The following is a 20,397-nucleotide window of genomic DNA, read 5'->3' on the forward strand; positions in this document are numbered from 1 at the left end:
GCACATCTTGTTGTAATGATAGATAGCTCAGGCCTAAAGTCTGCACAAAGAAAAAGATTACAACATAGTGTAAAAAAACTGCCATGCATTGACAGGGTGGCTTTACATGATAAGTACTAGTCAGGAACATTTCACAAACAAGTTTATGTACTATTTAAGCTTCCATAATCATTCTATTTGTGTTCTTAGGTTTATTTACCTTCTAAAAAACAAGGCCAGAGTGTGTATTGAGCGATTCTATAAAAAGCCACGACACCTGAACCACATTTTCGTAATTTTATTTGGTGTGCTGATTTTTCGTGCACAAGCAGACGACACTAATTTTCCAATTAGCGATTCTTAAGATATCGATCTAGAAATTAAAAATCGACCCCCTCTAAATTCAAACCGCTGCGCGCAATACGATACAAAGCGATTTTCTCGCTTGACATCCGCTGGACGGATCGGAATTATTTTATAATATCTAATAGTTCGATCACTGAGCCTCTAGCACCCTCAAGATAAAAATACAAATTTGCATGAAACCCGCAGATAATTAGTTAATAACTATTAGACCGCCACAATCAGACCCTCATAATACATGGGAAATCATTTCAGTGTGTTTTCATCGGCTCGTGCTGCAAGCGTAGTCGCAATAACTCCAAAATCGTTCGAAAAATCTCTCAGCCGCCACAGAGCGTTGTCTACAGAGTCGCCATGTCTGATTCGGTCGTTTATCTTCTTCTTCTCTTACCACATTTGCTCTGTATTATACATATATAGCCTAAAAGGAAATGAATATAAATGAGAGAAAGAGGCGAGTTTTTCCCAATTGCGCATTTCACGATCAGTTCACGATCGTCGTCGCTTATATAGACAGACAGCACCACCGTCGCCCGTCTTCGTGTTCCTATAATCTTTTGATTTTTTTCTTTTTCCTTTTTCTTTTCTTTTTCAAGTTTGGGGTCGGCTAACAAGGCTTGACCATCTACAGAACCACAATCCGTTTGTTTGGTCCGTCTCTCTATATAGTAGGACAGTCGTCGTCAATTTCGGTTGATTGACACGACTCGACCGAATATCCAAATCCAGTTCCGTCGATCTGTGTACACCTGTTTCTAAATTACATCTATAGTCTCTCTTATATTCTTTTCGCTCTGCTTTGATTTCGTCAATGACGTCATCAGTAGGGCTGGCGGATGCTTTAAAGGTCAATCTGTTTTTTTCTTTCTTATATTCCACACATAACGTCACCAGTTTTGTATGACAACTGGCTTCCGTTTCTGCCCCCGTGACAACTGACCATAGTCTACAGCTCGTCGTCCCAAACAACAACAGCACAATCTCAATAGCAATAATAGACAGTGTCAAGTCGACCGTCACAACGAATGAAAACAGCCATGGGGTCAGCACTTGATATAAAAGAGAAAAACCAGTTGAATGGCGCGCCAGCCAGCCAGCCAGTTCCCCTCTATACAGATATCAGCACAATGTATACATACATGAAACATAAGCGTGTGCTTTATGTCTATACACTCACCCCCCCCCCCCCCCCCTCCCTCTGTCTATTAATAACACGACATCTGCGACAGGAGCCTATTATACATGGCAAACCTCCCCTCTCCATCAGCCCCCCGAATATCTCCAAAAGTCAAAAAGTCGTTCGCTTGTTTGAGATATCATGTATAAAGCCCGGGGGCCAAAAGCAGCAGCTAGAGGAGCAATCACCATATGCCATGTTATATACTCTCCCAACTCTTTTGTGACCCCCAATAATTTTTCTTTGCTGCCTGATTCTCGTACGTGTATACATATATAGTGTCCGCGGTCATTATAGAACATCTAACATCTCCTCTCTATTTTTTCTCGTTCACAGGTCGGTGCAATATGCGATAATATAAAAATTTTTGTATTTTTTTTTCTGGTTCGAATGCGGGTGTCCGTCCCGCCCGGTCAGTTTCGAATAGCCTCAAAGTCTTGTGATGTGGCTGTATAATAATAATAGACTCACGCGATCGTCCAAATGGAGAAAGAAACGGCACAGTTCTTATACATATGAATTGTATGATAGGTATACTGTCGGAGAAAACGCGTAATATGTAATACGTGTATAGGCTACCTATATACGTGTCTGTCCTGCTTCCCCTCCCCCCCTGATTTATTCAAATGAGCCGATGACGTTATGTCCTATGAAGCCCAAAAAGCTCTTTTTGGCTGTGCTGCGTTCAGTTTGTTATTGCAGCAGTTGAAGGACCCCCCCAAGCGCAGACCCGATGACTTTGTGTGCGTTTATATAACGGCGTACACGACAACGAGCCATAAAAAGAGCCCAAGTGCTGCCCAGCAGCAGCAGCAGCAGTAGAGAGACAAAAAGGACGAATCAAAACGGGCCCCGGCACACTGTGGAAATTGTGCAAAAGTTTTGGCCACCGTCAAAACATCATCATCATCATCATAGCCTTTGCTTTTATAACTCGATTAAGCTGGAACGGCGGGTGGGTTGGGAGGGGGGTATAATCAAGTCGTAACATGCATATAATATACTTTAGTCCCGCGTGCAGTTATACTTAACGTTATGGAGATATTATATACATATTGTGTATGTATCTCTAGTTTTCTGGCGGGCTGGAGGTTTATTACATACGTATACACACATAGAAGCGATGATATTATAACGGGGTATATATACACACATGTCTAATAGTTTCTTAACTTTTTCGAGTTGCAACTGTGCATGTATATAATCACGGCTGTAATAAAATCTGACTAAGAGAGCATGAGGCAGTAGGCAGCAGAAGTTTTGAAAACTAAGTTGATGATACCTCGCCAAATTGTCATATTATATTACAGCGGCTAAGTGTATTATAGCGTACTTGAAAAAGGGGAATAGCATAATAGAGAGAGAGCTCAGCACACGTATAATGGGGGGGGGATGCATCATGTTTGACCAGATTCGTTTGGGTTTCAATCGACAAAACTCTATATAACTGTTCAATTCTGATCGACTGTGATGAGCTTAAATATATTTGGTGTACATCCAAAAAGCCAGAACAAACAAATGGACTCGACTGGAAAAATGAGACCAGTCTTGTCACGTTCATCGAAAAGAATTTATCAACACGCTCTACTCTGCTTATACCGGCTCGTTTTTTTATTTTTCTTCTTCCCCCCCAAACAAATTTCATTTCCAATTTTTTTTTCCTTTCCAAACACTCACGAGGAAACAAATGACCAGTTTTGTTGTCCTTCCCAGAATCCTGTCTCGCCTTCAGCAAAAGAAAAAGAAAATGTCTTTTGATTGATCGTTCAATCATTGATTTCCAAATTAGCTAAATGTTTAAATAATAGCGCCATAAGCAATTCATTATATAAGAGCAAATAAGTGAGGATATCAATTGTCAAAATTTTGAGCTTTTTATCAATTCAAAGAAATGGTGAATGTATTATTTCAATGGGGAAATTATTATAGCCCCCGACAAAAAAACTATATGGACGACGCCGCGGCTGACATCAAGTATAGCGCCGGCGTTTAATTGTTTTATGACGATGTGCCCAGTTGAGCCGGGCAGCGCACGAGAATAAATATGTACACACAAGAGCTGTGTGCTGTGCGTTTGTTCCAGCCAGGCCAGGCCAGCAAAGAGAGCGGGGTTATATACACTTCCCGCATTGCGTGTCAATCGTTGCGGCCCGACGTCAACTCTCTTAAAACTTATTAGAACAATAATATCACCAGTGCTGATGATGATATGCCAGGCCGTCTATAATAATAATACATTATACGCCTAAATTATAGTACCCTACCCCCACTCTACATATGCGCACTATACATATATACCACCCATGACATATTTGACAAACAATTGCGCGCCGCATCCATTTATAGCCGGCACGAAATTATTTATTAATTCAATTTCTTTTTCTTTCTTTCTTTGGCTCTGCCATATATGTATAGGCCTAAACAAGTACTAGCACGGAATCAAGGTGCAATCATGTTAATCCTTAATGTTTCCGCCGTTCTTTTATTTTATTTTTGTGTGTGTGTGTTTTATTATATTTGAAAAAGAAAAGCTGCTGCCATCAGACAAGAGAGCGTCCAATAGTCAAGAGAGTCTTAAAGAGACGAGAGCCACTCTGCTCAATTGAAAACTCCCGCAGCAGCAGCAGCAGCAGAGCAGCCGGCCGAGCTGGGATGAAATTCCCTCGGTGACCCTTGGTTTCTCGACATGTTTATGTCCGTCTTTTCTTTCATCCTCCAGCAGCATCCGCCCGAAGGAGAGAGAACTCCAGCAATCGATCGAGCGTCTAATAATTCAGCCATTGTATTCATTTCTATTTCTTATTCCGTATTATTATTATTACGACGAGATCCAGGCAGCCAGAAATAACGGTGGGAATATTTGTTTCCGCATGGCGGTCAGCAGGCCTATATATACAGACTTTCATTTCTTGATTGTTATTTAGTCGCCACACACATCTTAAATATCTTAACTTCCTCATTTTGAAACAAACAACACAAATAATTTCTCCCTTACGCCGGAATGACTCTTCCGAGTAGAGTCGGAAGCGGCCAAGAAGAAGAAAAAAACACAAACCAAATATTTTCCTCCATAGCCCAGTCAGTCAGTTTGTTAATAGTTAGACACACACAATATTATCAAGTTGATTAGAGGCTCCTCCGGCTTGTTAAGCGGAACGGGGGGGAAAAAGTAGAAAGAAAAACCGGAGCGCGGAGGCAACAATCCAATTAAGTCATCCGGGCGGCGGTAATGTAGTATGTGCACTGCTGCAGTGTATAGCGCCAGCGCGTATTACCTTTGCGTGTATTAGCGTGAAAACCGCGCGCCTTACATATATTTCAAAAACAACAACCTGAAAAAAGACGGAAAAATTACAAACGGAAAATGGTAGGGAAAGAGAAAAGAAGATAAAACGGAATATAATGGACTCGCTTGGCAGACGAAGGAAAAAAGCGGAAGAAATAAAAAGAAAATTCAATCCGCATCCCTTCCTCCCCACCCTCACTCACTTTTGGGCTTTGCCCTTCTTTTCTTCTATTTCGTTTTTTATTTTTCTAAAAAGGACCAATGGCAGTTGAATAGGCGGACCAATGGCGAGCGGCGGCGCCAGCCCGCAAGCTCCTCCCACCACCTCACGTGACTTTGTGTGTGGGGATGAAAGGGGAGGGGAGGGGAGGGAAAACGGGTCCCGAAGAGCGTTCAAGTCACTTGACATGAGAGGCAGATTACACAGCGATCTGGCACTCAGTCGCTGACTAACTGCAAGTCACAAAAGTCGTCGCCGTTTCATCCACCGTTCCCCCGTCATTCACAAGTCAATCAGTCACATCGCCGTCAATCAGTTTCGTTGGTTTTGTTTGTTTATTTGTTTTTCGTTCATTTAGAATTTTGAAATATTTTATCCGGCCGGAAGAATTGAATATTGATCAGTCAATCACTCCGTTTTCTAAACAAGTGAAACGTATCCGTGTGGGATCCAGTGCCACACCACAAGTGAATTCCGGCGTAGTCTTGCGTAATGACACTGGACAGTCAGGTGATGACCTGTCCTGTTAACAAGATGGCAGTCTCGGCCTCACCCCGTACCAACAACACGACCAGCAGTGCCGGAAGTGGATTGAGTTTCAGCATTTCTAGACTCTTGGAAAAAGCTACGGCCAATGACAATTCCGCCTCGGCTCATCCGCTGGAAATCAAACCGTCGGCCACGGTCAAGTCCAACAACAACCCGAAAGTGACAGCAGCTGCGACTGAGTTGTTGCTCAGCCGAGAAAGTCCGCCGGAATCGCCGCTGGAAGTGGACGATGAGATGGGCGAGGACATGAGTGACGTGGACGACGATGAGGACGTCAAAGTCAACGATTCCGGCGACGAGGAATCGGCCGGATCTCGACCGGACGATTCGAAAATGCCCGACTATTCTAGTCATCCGCCGCATCCGTCGATGGGCATCGACTGGTACGCCCTCTACGCCCTGCAACAACAGCAACAGCAACACCAACAACACCACGGCATGATTCCGTCGCATTTGATGCAGCACCACCACAATTCCGGCGCCTTTGCCAACAGCCAACGCGGAGGGCCTTCCGGCAGCATGTTGAACATGAGCGCCGGCACTTACCTCAGCTATCCGTCGACTCCCGGATCGACGGGAACGAACGCCGGTTCCGGCGGCGGGGCGTCTTCCGGCGGTTACCCCGGCGGCCCGCCACCTCCTCCGCACGGATTATCTTCGTCATCTCAGCACTCGCCGCTGTCGCCGGCCAGTCTCCACCACCACCACATGAGCGGCGGACTCAATCCGGCCGGAATTCCCAACGCCTTTGCCGCTCTACTGGAAGCCACTGTTTTCAAGGATCGATTAGCCGCAGGTAAAAATCATCATAGCGGGGAATGTTGGGTTTTTTATTCTTTTTTAAAAAAGCGCGCGTGATTTGAATTTTCTAAAATGAAACTTTCATTTCGCACGACACGGATGATAAATCGAGCGAAAATTGTCGCTCAACCGCCGACACTATAGACACACACACACACACAGCAGCAGCAGAGGATAGTATCAGAGACCTATCAAATAAAAGTCGACGCTAAATTATTCATGATATCGTCATAAAGGCCCAGGCCCCCTTCCATTTGAAAAGAGAAACAGAGTCTCACAAATTTTGTATCACCTTTATTTTTTATTCCCCTGGAATCTTTGATGCGTTTATTACGACGTGGACTCTCTGCTGGCTGTATAGACGTGTGTGTATTATAGACACAGACGGCGAGCTCTTTGACATGTATATACAGTAGCTGTCTAGCTATTGTATCAAGGGCCATTTGGGGCTGCTGCTGCTGCTGCTGGAATTGAAAAAAGAATAATAATTTTCAAATGTATATAACAAATCTCTCTTGACTCGCTTGGGGGGGTTGTGCTGTGCCCATGACGAATGATCCGGACATTCAACGTGACGCCCCAGCGACGCAAGTGGATTGCTCTTTATGCATATGTTGAATATTATAAACAGAATCCATATACGCCAGCATCTCGAGAGAGTTAGAGTCACAGAGTCACAGAGTCTGCAAGAGATATTATGAAATAGTAATGGCCAAAGCACTTTGAACTTATTGGCGCTTCTGCTGGGCCGGTCCCACTTTTTATTATTGACACCTCTTTTTTTGTATTTCAAATTTTATTCGACTCTCCCCTTTTACATAATTGTAACGTCGATGTAAAATGACATTTTTAAAAATGTTTGATTCTTTTTCAGGATTTCCGTTGGCCAGACGCATCGGCCATCCGTACCAGCAGCGAACGCCGCCCAAGAGGAAAAAACCTCGCACTTCATTCACCCGTTTACAGGTGAGCAGTTGATTGCTTTTCGATCAATCATTGATTAATTACTTTCGGTGTTACATGGCAGCACCGAAACGATTCGCGAGAACCCATTAGATTCGCCGTCGGGTGAATGGATATAGTCGACTTATTATTTTATTGAATAGTCTTGATTGTCTTTCTCCCAACCAAGTTCTATAATTCATTGATTTATTTTTACGCTACGACCCAAAAAAAGGTGTGTGAGCTGGAGAAGCGATTCCACAAGCAGAAATACCTGGCGTCTGCCGAACGCGCCGCCCTGGCCAAACTGCTCAAGATGACCGACGCCCAGGTGAAAACCTGGTTCCAAAATCGCCGCACCAAATGGAGGTCAGTGATGATAATAATATTACCAAAACTAAATCCCCCGGTCTGAAATTCCTGAACGCGCGGTTTATTCAATTTAAAATTTAAAATAAAAAAGGGGGGAAAGGTGGTGGGGGGGGATACGGCCAAAAAGGAGGAGCAACTTCATTATCAATAGACGATTGATTGACACTCCCCTTAAGCTATACATACGAAAACTCCCGGCTCCGGCTCCTGCTGCTGTGTATAGTTTCAATAATGTGTATAAAAACCTATTTAAAGTCAGACACACAGAGCACACAGTGCGCTCTGTTGTTTTCAAACGTATTTTTTTTTTAAACAAAACAAACGGATGGGATGGAAGAGAGTTTGTTTTGTTTTATTTCCTATCGGCAACATTCCCCCCTCCTCCTGTTGTCCCGCTGAAAATGGCTGGCGCGCCATTTAAAAAAAACATCAGCTTTACACGAGCACTTTCAGCTGCAGCTATTGCATTTGTATTTCACCAAGTGCCTGATTGTCATTCAAAATGGCCGTCTACATTATTCACCGCCGACGTGCCAATCAGATAACGAACGAGGAGGGAGGGGGGGGGGGAGCCCAAGGCAATATATACAGCAGTGTGTATATCTACGTGCATGGCGTCGTCGTCGTCGTCGAAACAAACAAAAGTTTCTTCTTATTATTATTTTTGTTAGATATTATATTCTCTCGGCTGGTTTGTCGTGCTGATCGAGAGTCGCATTATCTGTCGACGCGGGATTGTCTTAATTGTTCACGGCTGATTACGGGAACGACGACGATCATTTGCAAAGGGCGCCAAGTTCATCCAGACGTTTTTATTTCTTCGTCTTCTTTGGCTGCCGCGCCGTCGTGTGTACTATAGTCTTCTTTCCCCTCTTCTTCTTCTCTCGTGTGTCTTTTTTATTTTTCAAATTGTTTGAGTGGGCCCATTTGTCTGTCGCTAGTCGTTGGCGCCGGCCGCAAAAAAAAACCCACCCAGGATGGTGGGCGCCACCTCCCAGAGCAGGTTCTTCCAGCTAAACCAAAATGGTTTAAAAACAAAATAAAAGAAATACATTTTTTTTCCGTTTGAGATTGTAATGTAAAGATGAGAATCTAAACGGCGTAAATCATCATCACTTTATTTTCCAAATTTGAATGGCGACTTTTTAAAATAAAAGGACTTTTATTTGTCGTTGCGCCATTATATATTTGATATTGGCCAGCCGCTTTTAAAAATGGTGGCGATATAATATTCAAAAAGGGAAGAAGAGAACAGGTTTTTTGTTTCTGAATGCGAATCATTTATTCCATCAACAGAGCCGCAAATTCAATCGCAGAAAACATGGGTCGTGTGAGAGGGGATATTATAATACTCACGAAAGAAATTCCGATTGATTCACGACTGGTTATTTATTGATTATTGGTCATGTCCTTGAGCGTTATTCCCCCTTGATATTTTGAACAGCGGAGTTTCTTGATGTTACGTCATAGCACACAAGTATAGCTAATGCGCCATGACTTGTCCGGCGACGTATTAAATGGGAGCCTAATCTAACCCGATCCATCAATCGAATAAGTCCATATGTCATGCGTCTTCTATTATAGTCGCGCTACTGTCGCCTATGTAAATTTCAACCATCTGAAATTTCATTTTGATTTGTGGCTCAAAATCTAAACACAAACTTGTTTTTTATTTTTTCTGTGGGTATATACCAGTACGAACGGTCTCAATTTCAGTTTGTTTTAGTTAAAAAAAAAGGTCCTTAATCGAAAGAGCATGTTGCGGGTCCACACGATAAAAAAAAAAAAGCGCGGGCTATTTGAAAACTCTAAAAAACTAAACCATCAGCCGAAAAGAAGAAGCTATGGTTTTTCTTTTTCTTTTCTCGTCTATACTATTTTTGTATGAGAGAGCGTCTTATTGCGCTGTTTGATATACTCAAGAGTGGGGCGACCGTCGTGGTCGCCGTGTCTCTCCAACAGGACATCCATCAGTCGGTGGGAGAGACACGGAAACCTGCTCCTCTCTGCTGATGGCCTCCACTTCTTATCGGAGTTGAAAGAAGAAGAAGAAGAAGAGTCTCGTCGTCGTCCATTTTGCCTTTTTTTCTTCATTTTAAATTTTTCTAAACGGTGGGATTGCGCTCGCGCGCGCGCGCAACAATCAATTAACTTGTTTTGTTTTCTCTCTCTTTCTCTCTGGAAGAAGAAGAAAATTGTTAAGTGGATCGGCTAGCTCTCTGTAGGAGATTGTGTGTGATACATTGGAGACCAGGCTGCTTCAAAACCTTGGGCTCTAAACTTTTTTTTAGTGGAAGCCGAGATAAGGTGGGGCCCCATTAAGGGCGCTCCACCTTTCTTCCCAATAGCCATCGACTTTTCAAAAGTTTGAATCGTTTTCTGATTTATTTTCTGATAATCGCCCAACAAATATTTGTCCCAATTATTTTGCGCGGTTTGCCTTTTCTTTTTAAATTTCCCGCTCTATTGTCTTTTTGATATAATATGTCACGCCGAACGCAAAGAAATAAAATCAAAAGAGAAGGTCGAGAATTAGCGCTGTGTGTGGCGTTTGCTGGACGAACCGGCTTTTTTTAATGGCGCCACTTTTGAAAATAAAAGCTCTCCTGTTCAGAGAGAGAGACACCGACACATTCTCTTTCGTCTTTTTCTTCCAGGCGCGGTGTGTATATACATAAATACGTAAATAAAGATGGGCTCTCTATACTCTCAAAACCATCGTCTCTCTTTTCTTCTTTCTTTGTGGAAATTTATTTAATTTCGGGGTTTTCACGAGTATAGACAGAAGTCGAAACACGAAAGACCCACCCGTTATTGTCGGCCCTTTTTCTTTATTTCTCCGACTCGTTAACCTACACACCCAAACAACTGTACACTTGTGTAATTTGGAAGACTCCTCAAGCTAGACAAACTATTTATACACCTGAAGACTACACCTTTGTACGCACTTATTATTTGATAACATTTACACATCACAAGTATACAAGCGCTGCTTCTTTTCAAAATGGGGTTGAATGGGGTTATCCAGTCTAGAAAATACAGCAGAAAATCTAATCAGCGGTGAAAGTAAAATATATAAAACCGAAAAAGGGACGATATATACACACACACACAGACAACGGTTGTTCTTTGTTTTGTCTGTTATTTATTTTTTCACCGAGGGCCAATCAGTTTAGGTATATCATTCCAGAGGACGGGGGGGGGGGGGGGGGAAACAATCGCTAATGGATTGCTTGTCGGTCACTTAATGACCCCAGCAACTGGTTAAACTCAAGTTTCCAACCCACTTTTTAAACAAGAGAGAACTAGTTATATTTCATCTAAACTTGTATAGTTTTGCATTATAAATGTTTTTGATTTGTCGATTATTATTATTCGGCCCTGAAAAAAACGAAATGATTTTCCAATTTTTTGGGTTATTTATTTATTTTAAAAAGAGAGAAATGGGGTGAATAGGACAGCAGCGCCGCTGGAGGAACGAAGGAATGTTATGCGCAGCTTATCGATAAAGTGAAATATCCAGTAAGCGATATGACGTGAAATGCCTCGGTTGCTGTTGCTGTTGCTGCTGTCGTCCGTCTGATTGATTGCCGTTCACTCTCTCTCTGTCTCGGTCTCGACACAATGAAATGCATCTATATAAGAGCTGCTGCTGCTGCTGCTGCTGCCCCCCCCCCCTCGTCCTCCGTTTGATAGCTCTTGATGGTAACAAGCCATTAGGCTACCGAGTTTGGTATGAGACGCCAGCTTAAGAGTGCTGTGCTGGCCCAGCAGGGCAGCACACAAACCAACCAGTCAGTCCAGCAGTTCACAGAAAACCCAAAACTCCCTCCAGCAGCTCTTAGAAAAAAGCAGAGGAAAAAGGTTCCTTTCTTAACAGTTTCTTAACAGCTCCTCTTCTCTCTGTATATTATACTCAGCTAGCTATAGCTGTGTGTTTTTGGTGTGTTGTTCAACTTTTCAGTTAGGTCATTAATTTGATGTAATAAAAGAGCTGCTGACTGCTCCTGCAGACTGATGGGCAAGAGCGAGTGGCGACCGGTCAGGAAAAACGCTCTCGATGTCTTTTAACGAGACGACCTGAAATTATGCAAATTAATCCGATTATAACCCTTTTATGCAAATGAATGCGCATACACACAAGCCGAGCGCGCTTCTCTTTCTTCTTTTTGGGTGGATGAATACAACACGAATTCCTCGACTGTTGTGTGACCCGTTTCGTCACCCCCTGCTGGATTTTGGCTTCTATATTCCTTCTGGATGGGGGCTCTTTAACCTTTCGGTGGTGGTGGTGGGTGGGTGTTGGACCAGTTCGTGTTACACATCCATCAGCTGGCGACACAACGAGGAGAGCGGAGCCTCAGCTGATGTCGCTTAGACCCTGTGATTATTTAAGTTCAACTAGCCGCTGTTGCTGGCCTTTCAAAAATGGGTTGAGCTCCTCCTCCGGCGGGAAATGATTGATTTGAAAAAACAAAACAAAAAACAAATGAAATCATAAAATAAAACGTGTCAATATTTAATTTTTTTTTTTTTTTTTTTAAATTATTACACAGGCGCCAGACGGCCGAGGAAAGAGAAGCTGAGCGCCAGGCGGCCAATCGATTGATGTTATCCATCCAGGCGGAAGCCATGACAAAGACGCTCTATCCGGTGACGTCAGGAGCCCCCACTTCTGCTGCCCAGCGGTCGTCATCGTCTATGCAACACCACGATACGTCACCTCCAGCATCCACTCAGGTCCACGGCAGCAGCAACAACAACAACAACAGGCAGCAACAACCGGATTTGCGCGGCAGTCCCACCGCCACTTCACTCAACGCCCTGCAAAGTTTGCAACCGTGGGCGGAATCTGCGTCATCGGATCCTGGCAACAGATCCTCACCTGTATATCATCACCATCACCATTGATTTTTGATCAAAACCAATTCATAATAGTTTCAAATCTCCACTCGATTCTTTTTTTGTTGTTATCCAAATCAAATTTTGGCGCCCAAAAAAATTTAGTTTTCTCGAAAAATTTCAGTTCACAAAATAAAATAAAAAATAAACGAAACATTTTTGGGTTTTCAATGTTCACACGCTTTTCGCACAATATAATGTTCACACTTTTCTCTATTTCTGTAATCTCAGTTTTTCAAAAATTTAAACAAAACAGAATTTTTTCGGTTTTTTGTTTCGTCTTTTTGAATTTATTTGTAAATAAATGTCAATATGTTGTTTGTTTCTTCCCCCCCCCCCTTTTGTGTGTGTATGCGTGTGTATGTGTGGTTGGACGATGTGTAGCTTTCGACCTGTTGGGCTTCCCGACCGATGTTTTAAATAACCCACCTGGAGATGATGATGAAGAGCTAAATTGCGTTAGAAAGACCAAAATCGTTTCATTTCCAATTCGCAACCAAATTATTATTTTTTTCGATCCCATCCATGAAATAAAAAGGCAACTTTCCATCTGCTGCTGCTGTTGCTCCCTCCTTTTACTTTTCCAAAATATATCTGTGTGCATGTGATTCTCTCCGTGTGTCTGTGAAATTGTCCGTGTGTGTTTATTTCCCGCGACCTCAATTATCGACACCTTAACCAACAATAACAATCAGAATAACAATAAAAACAAAAAACAAAAAACAAAAATCGTCAGCCTTCGTCCTCAATGTCCACGATCCGGTTGATTTCGAAAATCCGGCGAGAGGGTGGTCGGCATATAAAAACTGACACCTTCTCTTATAATAGTACATTCTTAGATATATATTTTTAGGTGTCGGAAAAGAAGTGTGGACAACCTCCCCCGCGCCCAACACATCCGAAAAAAAAAACCCCAAGAGAAAATGGAAGCGAAAAGGGAAAAACATGTATTATATAGTAGTTCCTTTACACTTCATGAGGGTCAATCATCCAGAGCTGCTAAGTGGTCTATCTAGTATTTTCTGATATTTTTCTTATAGTTATGCAGCGGCGGCAGGACACCAAAAAGATGTAACGGTTTGAACAGAAAAACGATGAGAAAAAGCCCTGCAGTTAAAGACGGAATAATAGTACAACAACAATAGCAATAGCCTCATCTCTCTCTCTTTATCGTCTCTGTGCTGTTTCTGTTGTGTGTGTGTGTGCATGTCGTCGTTTGGCCCTGCGCTATGCGCTGAGAGAGTCGCGGCGCGGCGTTCAATTCCTTTCACACAAACGAGCCAAATAGCCCGCGAGAAGTTGAGAAACTTTCTTCTTCTTCTTCTCCGATCTTCAAATAGCTTCAAGACAGCTGAATTACTACATTCTTTTTGGCCTTTTATCAGGTTTTATTTTATTCGGGAAACCCAACAGCAGCAGCAGCAGCAGCGGGGTCGTCCCGCCCGATTGATAGACTTTGAAAAAATGTGTGTATGTGTTTTTAAAAATTTAAATATCTAACGATGCGCGCTTTATATATTGATGTTGCGCGCTCTTTGCGCCGTGTGGCCGGACGAAGCGTGGCGGCGGCGGCGGCAGCGGCGGCATTCGGGTGACGAAATCACACGGTAGCCATGTTTCTTTTTTTGTGTTTTTTTCCCTTTTTCTTTTTATTACCATTATTGATAATACCTCGGCATTGTTATATTACAGGGGGCGGCTTTATTTTTATTTTCCAATAGTTTGTCTCTCTACACTCAAAGACCGCGCTGCTGGCTGGCTCTTTTTTTTATTTTCTATTCTTTTTTCTTATTTTTTACGACTACCATTTATTGATTTTCGATACGTTCGAATGCCGCGCGGTAGAGATTCCGTGTCAGTTTCCTTTTTTTCTTTTTCTTTTCTCTACGATTTATAAAACATTTTTGTATTTTTGTATTTTTTAACCCGGGAAATTTGAAACATGAACTGAATCTTTTGAATGAGAGTTGACGTTGTGTGTTGTACCGTACGCGTATAATAATAATATTCTCCCCCCCCCCTCATGTAGTTATTAGACACGGCATTGATACCGAATTACAACGTACACACACACACACTGTATATAGCGTGCTGCCGTCTGTTTACAGATGGGCCTATAAGGGCCGCGCAGCCCTCCCAACGGAAAGTTATTGTCATTGGCGTGTCACTTGTCACTGGACTACCAAAAACCCTCCCCTGACGAAAAGAATTCCCGGCCAAAAAGCTACTTGTGTTACACTGAGCTGCACAAGTCAAGAGAGAGAGAACACCAGCAAACAGACAGGAGGATATAGAAGAAAGAACCCAAAAAATGAAAATCAAAGGGGCGCTGTTCACAAAGAGTCGCTACTTTTGTGTTGGAAACCGGAGGTTATATTCGCCGGTGAATGTATAATATGTGCGAGCGCGGACGACGACGACGGCCGCGCAGCGCAGCGCGTCGGACCAAATCGCATTCCTCAATTTTTCTTTATTTTTATTTTTTTCCCGCTGCTGCTCTCATCATTTCAGTGTCCTGTCATAAACGACTTCAAATTCGTAATTTTTTTCTTTTTTTTCCCGGGGTCGACAAAGGGCCAAACTTTTTCTTCTTCGTCAACCATCGAGTTATATAATGTTTTTTGAATTTGATTATAGCGTGACTCGTGTTTGTTGGCCGATCAACATTATTATTTACGTGTGTACAAACAGACGAGGCCGTTTGACGTCGGCATCTGAATTAGAGAGAGAGATGACAGTGTCTAGTCTTCAGTTTTATTTTTCGTTTATTTATTTATTTTGTTTGTCCATCTTGAGATAATAATAATTCCACCCTCTTTATAATATGTCCGCTGACGGGGTCGTAGACACGCAATTTTGTCGTGTGGGCATTTCAATTGAACGAGGATGAATTTTTTTTTTTCACACACACACAAAATATTATATCTATAAATATAACCTTAATGAATAACGTCAATGAGTGGGTTCTCGTCGGATTTGGCGTCCTTGTTCTTCAAGACGGAGCCCAGCGACGTGGCCAATTTGGCGCAATGGCTAACGTGGACCAGCCAAGAATCTCCGTCCTCGTTCACCTGTTGTCGTCATGGCAACCAACCGAAATGAGCATGAAATCCCTACTTGAAAAAGTGACGCAAGAACACTAAGAAATACCTTTTCGCTGTTGATTCTGTAACGGCTCCAATCCTCGAAGGAATTGCTCCTGAATTCTGCAGGGACGACGATGGGGTGTCCGTTGCGCTGGATCCATTGCTGCTGCTGCTGGACGAAAGAAGGATCGGAACGTTTGCGACCGTTAGTCCAGCCTCTGCTGTACCTGCACTCGGGCAATCAGATCGGACGAAATGAATTATTTGTGAACAAAGTGAAATCGAATGGAACTCAACTGAAATGTCTGGGCCATGGCGGACACGACGACTAGGAGCAGGACGAAATACAAACGGACGGCCATGGCAAAAGAAGAAGAAGGGTACCGAACGTACTGATTGATGAACATCGAGTGATGTTGTGGCTTGTTCCACTCTATCGTCGTTGGGCTTTATATATACCGTCCAAACACCCTCAAGATTGTGTTTTTGATTGATATTCAGTCGGCGATCTTGACTCGAAAAGTTTTGGTTGACACAAGTTCAGCCTGACACGAGTTCTCGAGATTTCGTCCAGCTCCTTGTGGTTGGTGGCTAATTTTAAACCAACGTCTCTCTACTGTGTACATAGTATATCAAGTGGCTAGTCTCCACCTGGGACGTTGATTCAATTTCCTGAGGGTTGATAGAAAATCAGTTGTCCATTGATAGCTTTGGGATCAGAACTTGAAGGGGAATAAAGTCGTCAAACTTTACTTGATTAGATTGAAAGATTGATGGTATATGCACATATTGTGGTGATTGGCATTTGAATCTCCAATTTCCACCTAAACACGTACGGACTAGTTTTTTAAAAAAGAAAGCGGCGATTCTTTTAGTTAAGAAAAGACATCTAGCGGCAACATATTGAACTAGGTGGTTTAGCCACCTAGCGAATAATCGCCGAAGGACTATTGCATGAGAGAATTGTGTGTGTGTGTTGCAATGCCCACTTCTTTCTCTCTTTGGCATTGAAAACCTTTTCTTTTTATTTACCAGTGGCCTCCAAGGTGTTCTAAATTTTCGCCTCTCGAATATCGGTAATCTTTCTTTGTGTCGAATCCCGACGACAGAGCAAAGTGCAAGAGAGTGATAAGAGCAGTGTTTTTGAGGGAGGATGACTCAGACAGGTTGACGTTTTCTACAAGAGAAAGCGAATCGCCGTCATGATTAGTTGCGTCCGTCTGTTTCTCCTTGTTTCTCTCTGTTTTTGGTCGTGAGAATGAGAGCTGTAGTGCTGTGAGCTGGTGAATTTGTACCAAACCCAGAAATCAACCCCTCGCACAGAAGGAGGGAGTTGAGTGTGAGTGTTCCCCACGAGATTGTGTCTGTATAAAAATGAATTCACTCCGAAAGTGGCTCTACAAACCGAAGGTTCTTCAATCTAGGATTTTGTCCACCAACCAAGACCTGTTTTTAATGTGGCCATTTCTTTTCCATTTCCCAATAGAAACATGATACATCTTTGCTGGCCCAGTTTTACTATGCAGATGAGGAGCTTAATGCAGTGGCCACTGAATTGGACAGTTTCGATGGAAGGAAAGACCCAGAACGTTGTGCATCTCTTGTTTATCAGCTAAGGCAGTGCCAGGACAAGGTATGATAAATTTTGTAGCCTTGAAAATTGTGAAATTGATTTTTCACCTTGGTCATCGTTTTCAGGTGCTGACAATATGCAGTCAGTTGATGGACGAAGTGATGCCCATCGACAGAGCATGCAGGGATTTCAGATCCAAGTTTCCTGATGATGTTTTGCAAGAGAACCTAGCTGGACAGTTATGGTTCGGTGCTGAGGTTGGCTGTTGATGTTTTAGTCTCCTTAATTCATGCTCATCACATTTTTTTCTTTTTGTCTTACAGTGCCTGGCAGCTGGTTCAAGTATTTTAAATAGAGAAACGGAAAGTGCAGTGATGCGTCCTTTGGCGAAAGCGTTGGCCAAATCGCTGGAGACGGTGCGGGAACAACTACGTGAGCAGTGCCTCCGTAACTCGATGGAGTTTCCCGACAAGCTACGCGAAAGCCTGTGCTTGTTCGATAGGCTCTTTGCCGAATTCGAGCTGAGTTATGTCAGCGCTATGGTTCCAGTAAAAACAGCGCTCGAGTACAACCACCAGCAGGACATCATTGTCCTGTTCTCTGAGACGTTACAACGTGCCTTGAGTCTGGGACTTTTGTCCCAAGACTTGGTAGACGCCTGTGATCCCGCGCTTATGTTCACTATCCCGCGGCTTGCCATCGTTTGTGGTCTTCTCGTTCTTCCTGACGGACCACTCAATCTTCAAAGGCAGCTGTCAGAACTCTTCCGACCTTTCCGTAATCTACTGTGTAAAATTCGCGATCTGCTGTGGACCCTAACTAGCCAAGAACTGCAGCTCCTCGAAAAGGCTCTTTGTTCCACGGACCCAACTCCGACGTCGGACTCATCTGGCACTTACCCCATGTGCAAGGCGGATGAGTACATAACAAAGTTTCATCAGGATTACCCAACCACTCAGAGGTAAATCAATTGCATTTTGTTTTCGTTCTTGTTTTCCCCTTAATAGACAACATTGTCGTTCATCATTCAGAGTGGCAGGAAAGCTGTCACAAAAGAATAACAGCAGTAGTAACGCGGCTCCCGCGGAAGTGGCCAACGCAGACCAAGGTCGGACTGGTCACACAGTTGAGCGAAGGACCAATGACGAAGGCGATACCAGCTCGTGTTCTAGTACGACGTCGTCAGCATGCGGTACGAATAGCGACAGCTCCTCTGTCACGTCCGCCGCCTCCGAGTGTCAAGATGACGAAGAAATAGCGCTGGCCCTGCAAGCGGCTGAAATTGCTTCACGGAATCAAATTCGTGGCCGATTTAAAAGCAGCGAAGACTTGATCCACAGACTCTTTGTCTGCATTTCTGGCGTGGCGGATCAGCTGCAGACCAACTTCGCATCAGATCTACGCGCCATTCTCAAGGCTGTTTTTCTAATTAACGCCTCCCCGGTCAGAATAACATTACTAGCCCGCTTGTTGTTTACAGTTTAATCATAAACTTGTGCATTTTTCATGCAGACGGAAGAGGAGGAGGAGCCAGTGGAAGAAGCTGAAGAAGGAGAAGAGGAGGTGGACAGCGGCAATTCGGCGTCATTGCTGGATGACGCCTGGTACGTCAACAACAGCTCATTCTTGACATTCCCTGGCCAGCAGTTCCAGCAGGAGACGTCCGAAGAGGAGAGACGAAGCTCGCTACCGAGCAACGTGCCTTTCCGCCTTAGCCAATCGACACCGTCGCCAGACGGGTCACCTGTCGACGACGATGACAGTGGGCTGCTTCAACCGGATCACGCCGAAACGGATTCGCTGGATCAAACGCCACCGTCCAGTCTGAGTCAGACGTCGGATGGAACGCCTCCATTGACTATGCATCGGGCCACTACAGTAGCTCCGTACTCGGGCAGCCCCAGCAGCACATTCCCACTTGACGGGCAGCTTTCGACGCCACCGGCCTGGATTCCCGACGAGTCGGCGCCACACTGCATGTCCTGTCAATCGGTTTTCACTGTCGTTCGCCGTCGCCATCATTGCCGAAATTGTGGGAAAGTCTTTTGCGGCAAGTGCAGCGCTAACGCTGTCCCTTTACCTCGCTACGGCCACGTCAAGCCCGTCCGCGTCTGTAATCGATGCTTCATGTTCCACGTGACACATTTCGCCGTGACGGAGGCCTCTCTCTCCTAATAACGATTCTACAGCTACATTACTACACTACCCGCCTCTTGCCCGTTTGTCGCACTTTCCAGGAGACTACGCACAATATTCTCTACAAAAGGAATCACCACATTGACCATGATGACGAAAAGCAATTACAAATTGACCTTCAGATTATATCAAACCAAGCCCCGTCTGCTCTTTTGGTTCCCCAATTTTCCCATGCAACCCTTTTATTAATTATTATTATACTCCCGGCATCGTCAAATTTACATCTTGCGGGTGGTTAGTGACTAGTGACAGGACGAAGCCGTGTTGCCTTGTACAGTTCGCGTATCTCGCCCTCAATAACCACACATGCGCGCTCCTATTGTTCCTTTTCTGTACAATTATTATTCATTTTTTTTTTTTGTTTTTTTTTTTTTTATTGGGTCTTTCTTATTGAAGCAATTATTTGATTGCGAAATAGTCTTGATCGTCGCCGGAATTTGGAGCTACAGTTCTGGTGATCGATGGCCTCCGTGAGACCACAAACATGAAATTTTTCTTCCCTTCCCTTACTTTACCCCCCTCCCGCAAGATGAAGAAAGAAGAATTTAGAAGAAATTGAAGAATGAATTAGAGAAATTTGAACAACTTAATCTGGTGTTGGTTTATTTTGTTTAAGGTTTGGATCGAACTGCAGCCTGCCCTTACAATCTTTGCAGTTTCCCTACCAGTTTCCCCCCCCCCATCCTTTATACCAATGTCACTTGATAATCGGCCCAAAACATCTTGTTTTGATCGTCAAAATATCCACAAGGATTATGCGACGAATGTGTAATTGTATATTCAATCCATTCTCCCTCCCCTCAATTGGTATTCGATTTAATACCACTTTCTTGCTGGACACACTGCTGACCTGTTATATTATATATTCTCCTTCTTTATGATAGCTACGCAATAATAAAATTGTTGTTTCCGATCACGACATGACCATTTCAAGCTATTGCCAGAATCTCG

General features: G+C 43.6%; 3 protein-coding genes across 3 annotated transcripts; 2 read left to right on the plus strand and 1 right to left on the minus strand.

Annotated features, from left to right (window-relative positions):
- Positions 1-5,239: 5,239 nt before the first annotated feature.
- On the plus strand, positions 5,240-12,655 carry LOC124342699 (T-cell leukemia homeobox protein 1-like). The gene is made up of 4 exons (XM_046795817.1): positions 5,240-6,370; positions 7,250-7,341; positions 7,553-7,686; positions 12,246-12,655. The coding sequence occupies exons 1-4, from the start codon at positions 5,518-5,520 to the stop codon at positions 12,598-12,600; spliced, it is 1,434 nt and encodes a 477-aa protein (XP_046651773.1). The 5' UTR covers positions 5,240-5,517; the 3' UTR covers positions 12,601-12,655.
- Positions 12,656-15,376: 2,721 nt separating this feature from the next.
- Positions 15,377-16,039, minus strand: LOC124342217. Its single transcript, XM_046795181.1, has 3 exons — positions 15,975-16,039; positions 15,742-15,904; positions 15,377-15,662 (listed from the first exon to the last, which is right to left on the minus strand). Exons 1-3 carry the CDS (start codon positions 16,037-16,039, stop codon positions 15,531-15,533), a joined length of 360 nt encoding a protein of 119 aa, XP_046651137.1. The 3' UTR covers positions 15,377-15,530.
- A 596-nt stretch (positions 16,040-16,635) lies between these two features.
- Positions 16,636-20,365, plus strand: LOC124342634 (lateral signaling target protein 2 homolog). The gene is made up of 6 exons (XM_046795694.1): positions 16,636-17,087; positions 17,164-17,310; positions 17,376-17,507; positions 17,574-18,211; positions 18,282-18,693; positions 18,763-20,365. Exons 1-6 carry the CDS (start codon positions 17,052-17,054, stop codon positions 19,423-19,425), a joined length of 2,028 nt encoding a protein of 675 aa, XP_046651650.1. The 5' UTR covers positions 16,636-17,051; the 3' UTR covers positions 19,426-20,365.
- The last annotated feature ends 32 nt before the right edge of the window (positions 20,366-20,397 follow it).

The sequence above is a fragment of the Daphnia pulicaria genome, chromosome 6, assembly GCF_021234035.1.
Source record: "Daphnia pulicaria isolate SC F1-1A chromosome 6, SC_F0-13Bv2, whole genome shotgun sequence".
NCBI lineage: Eukaryota > Metazoa > Arthropoda > Branchiopoda > Diplostraca > Daphniidae > Daphnia > Daphnia pulicaria.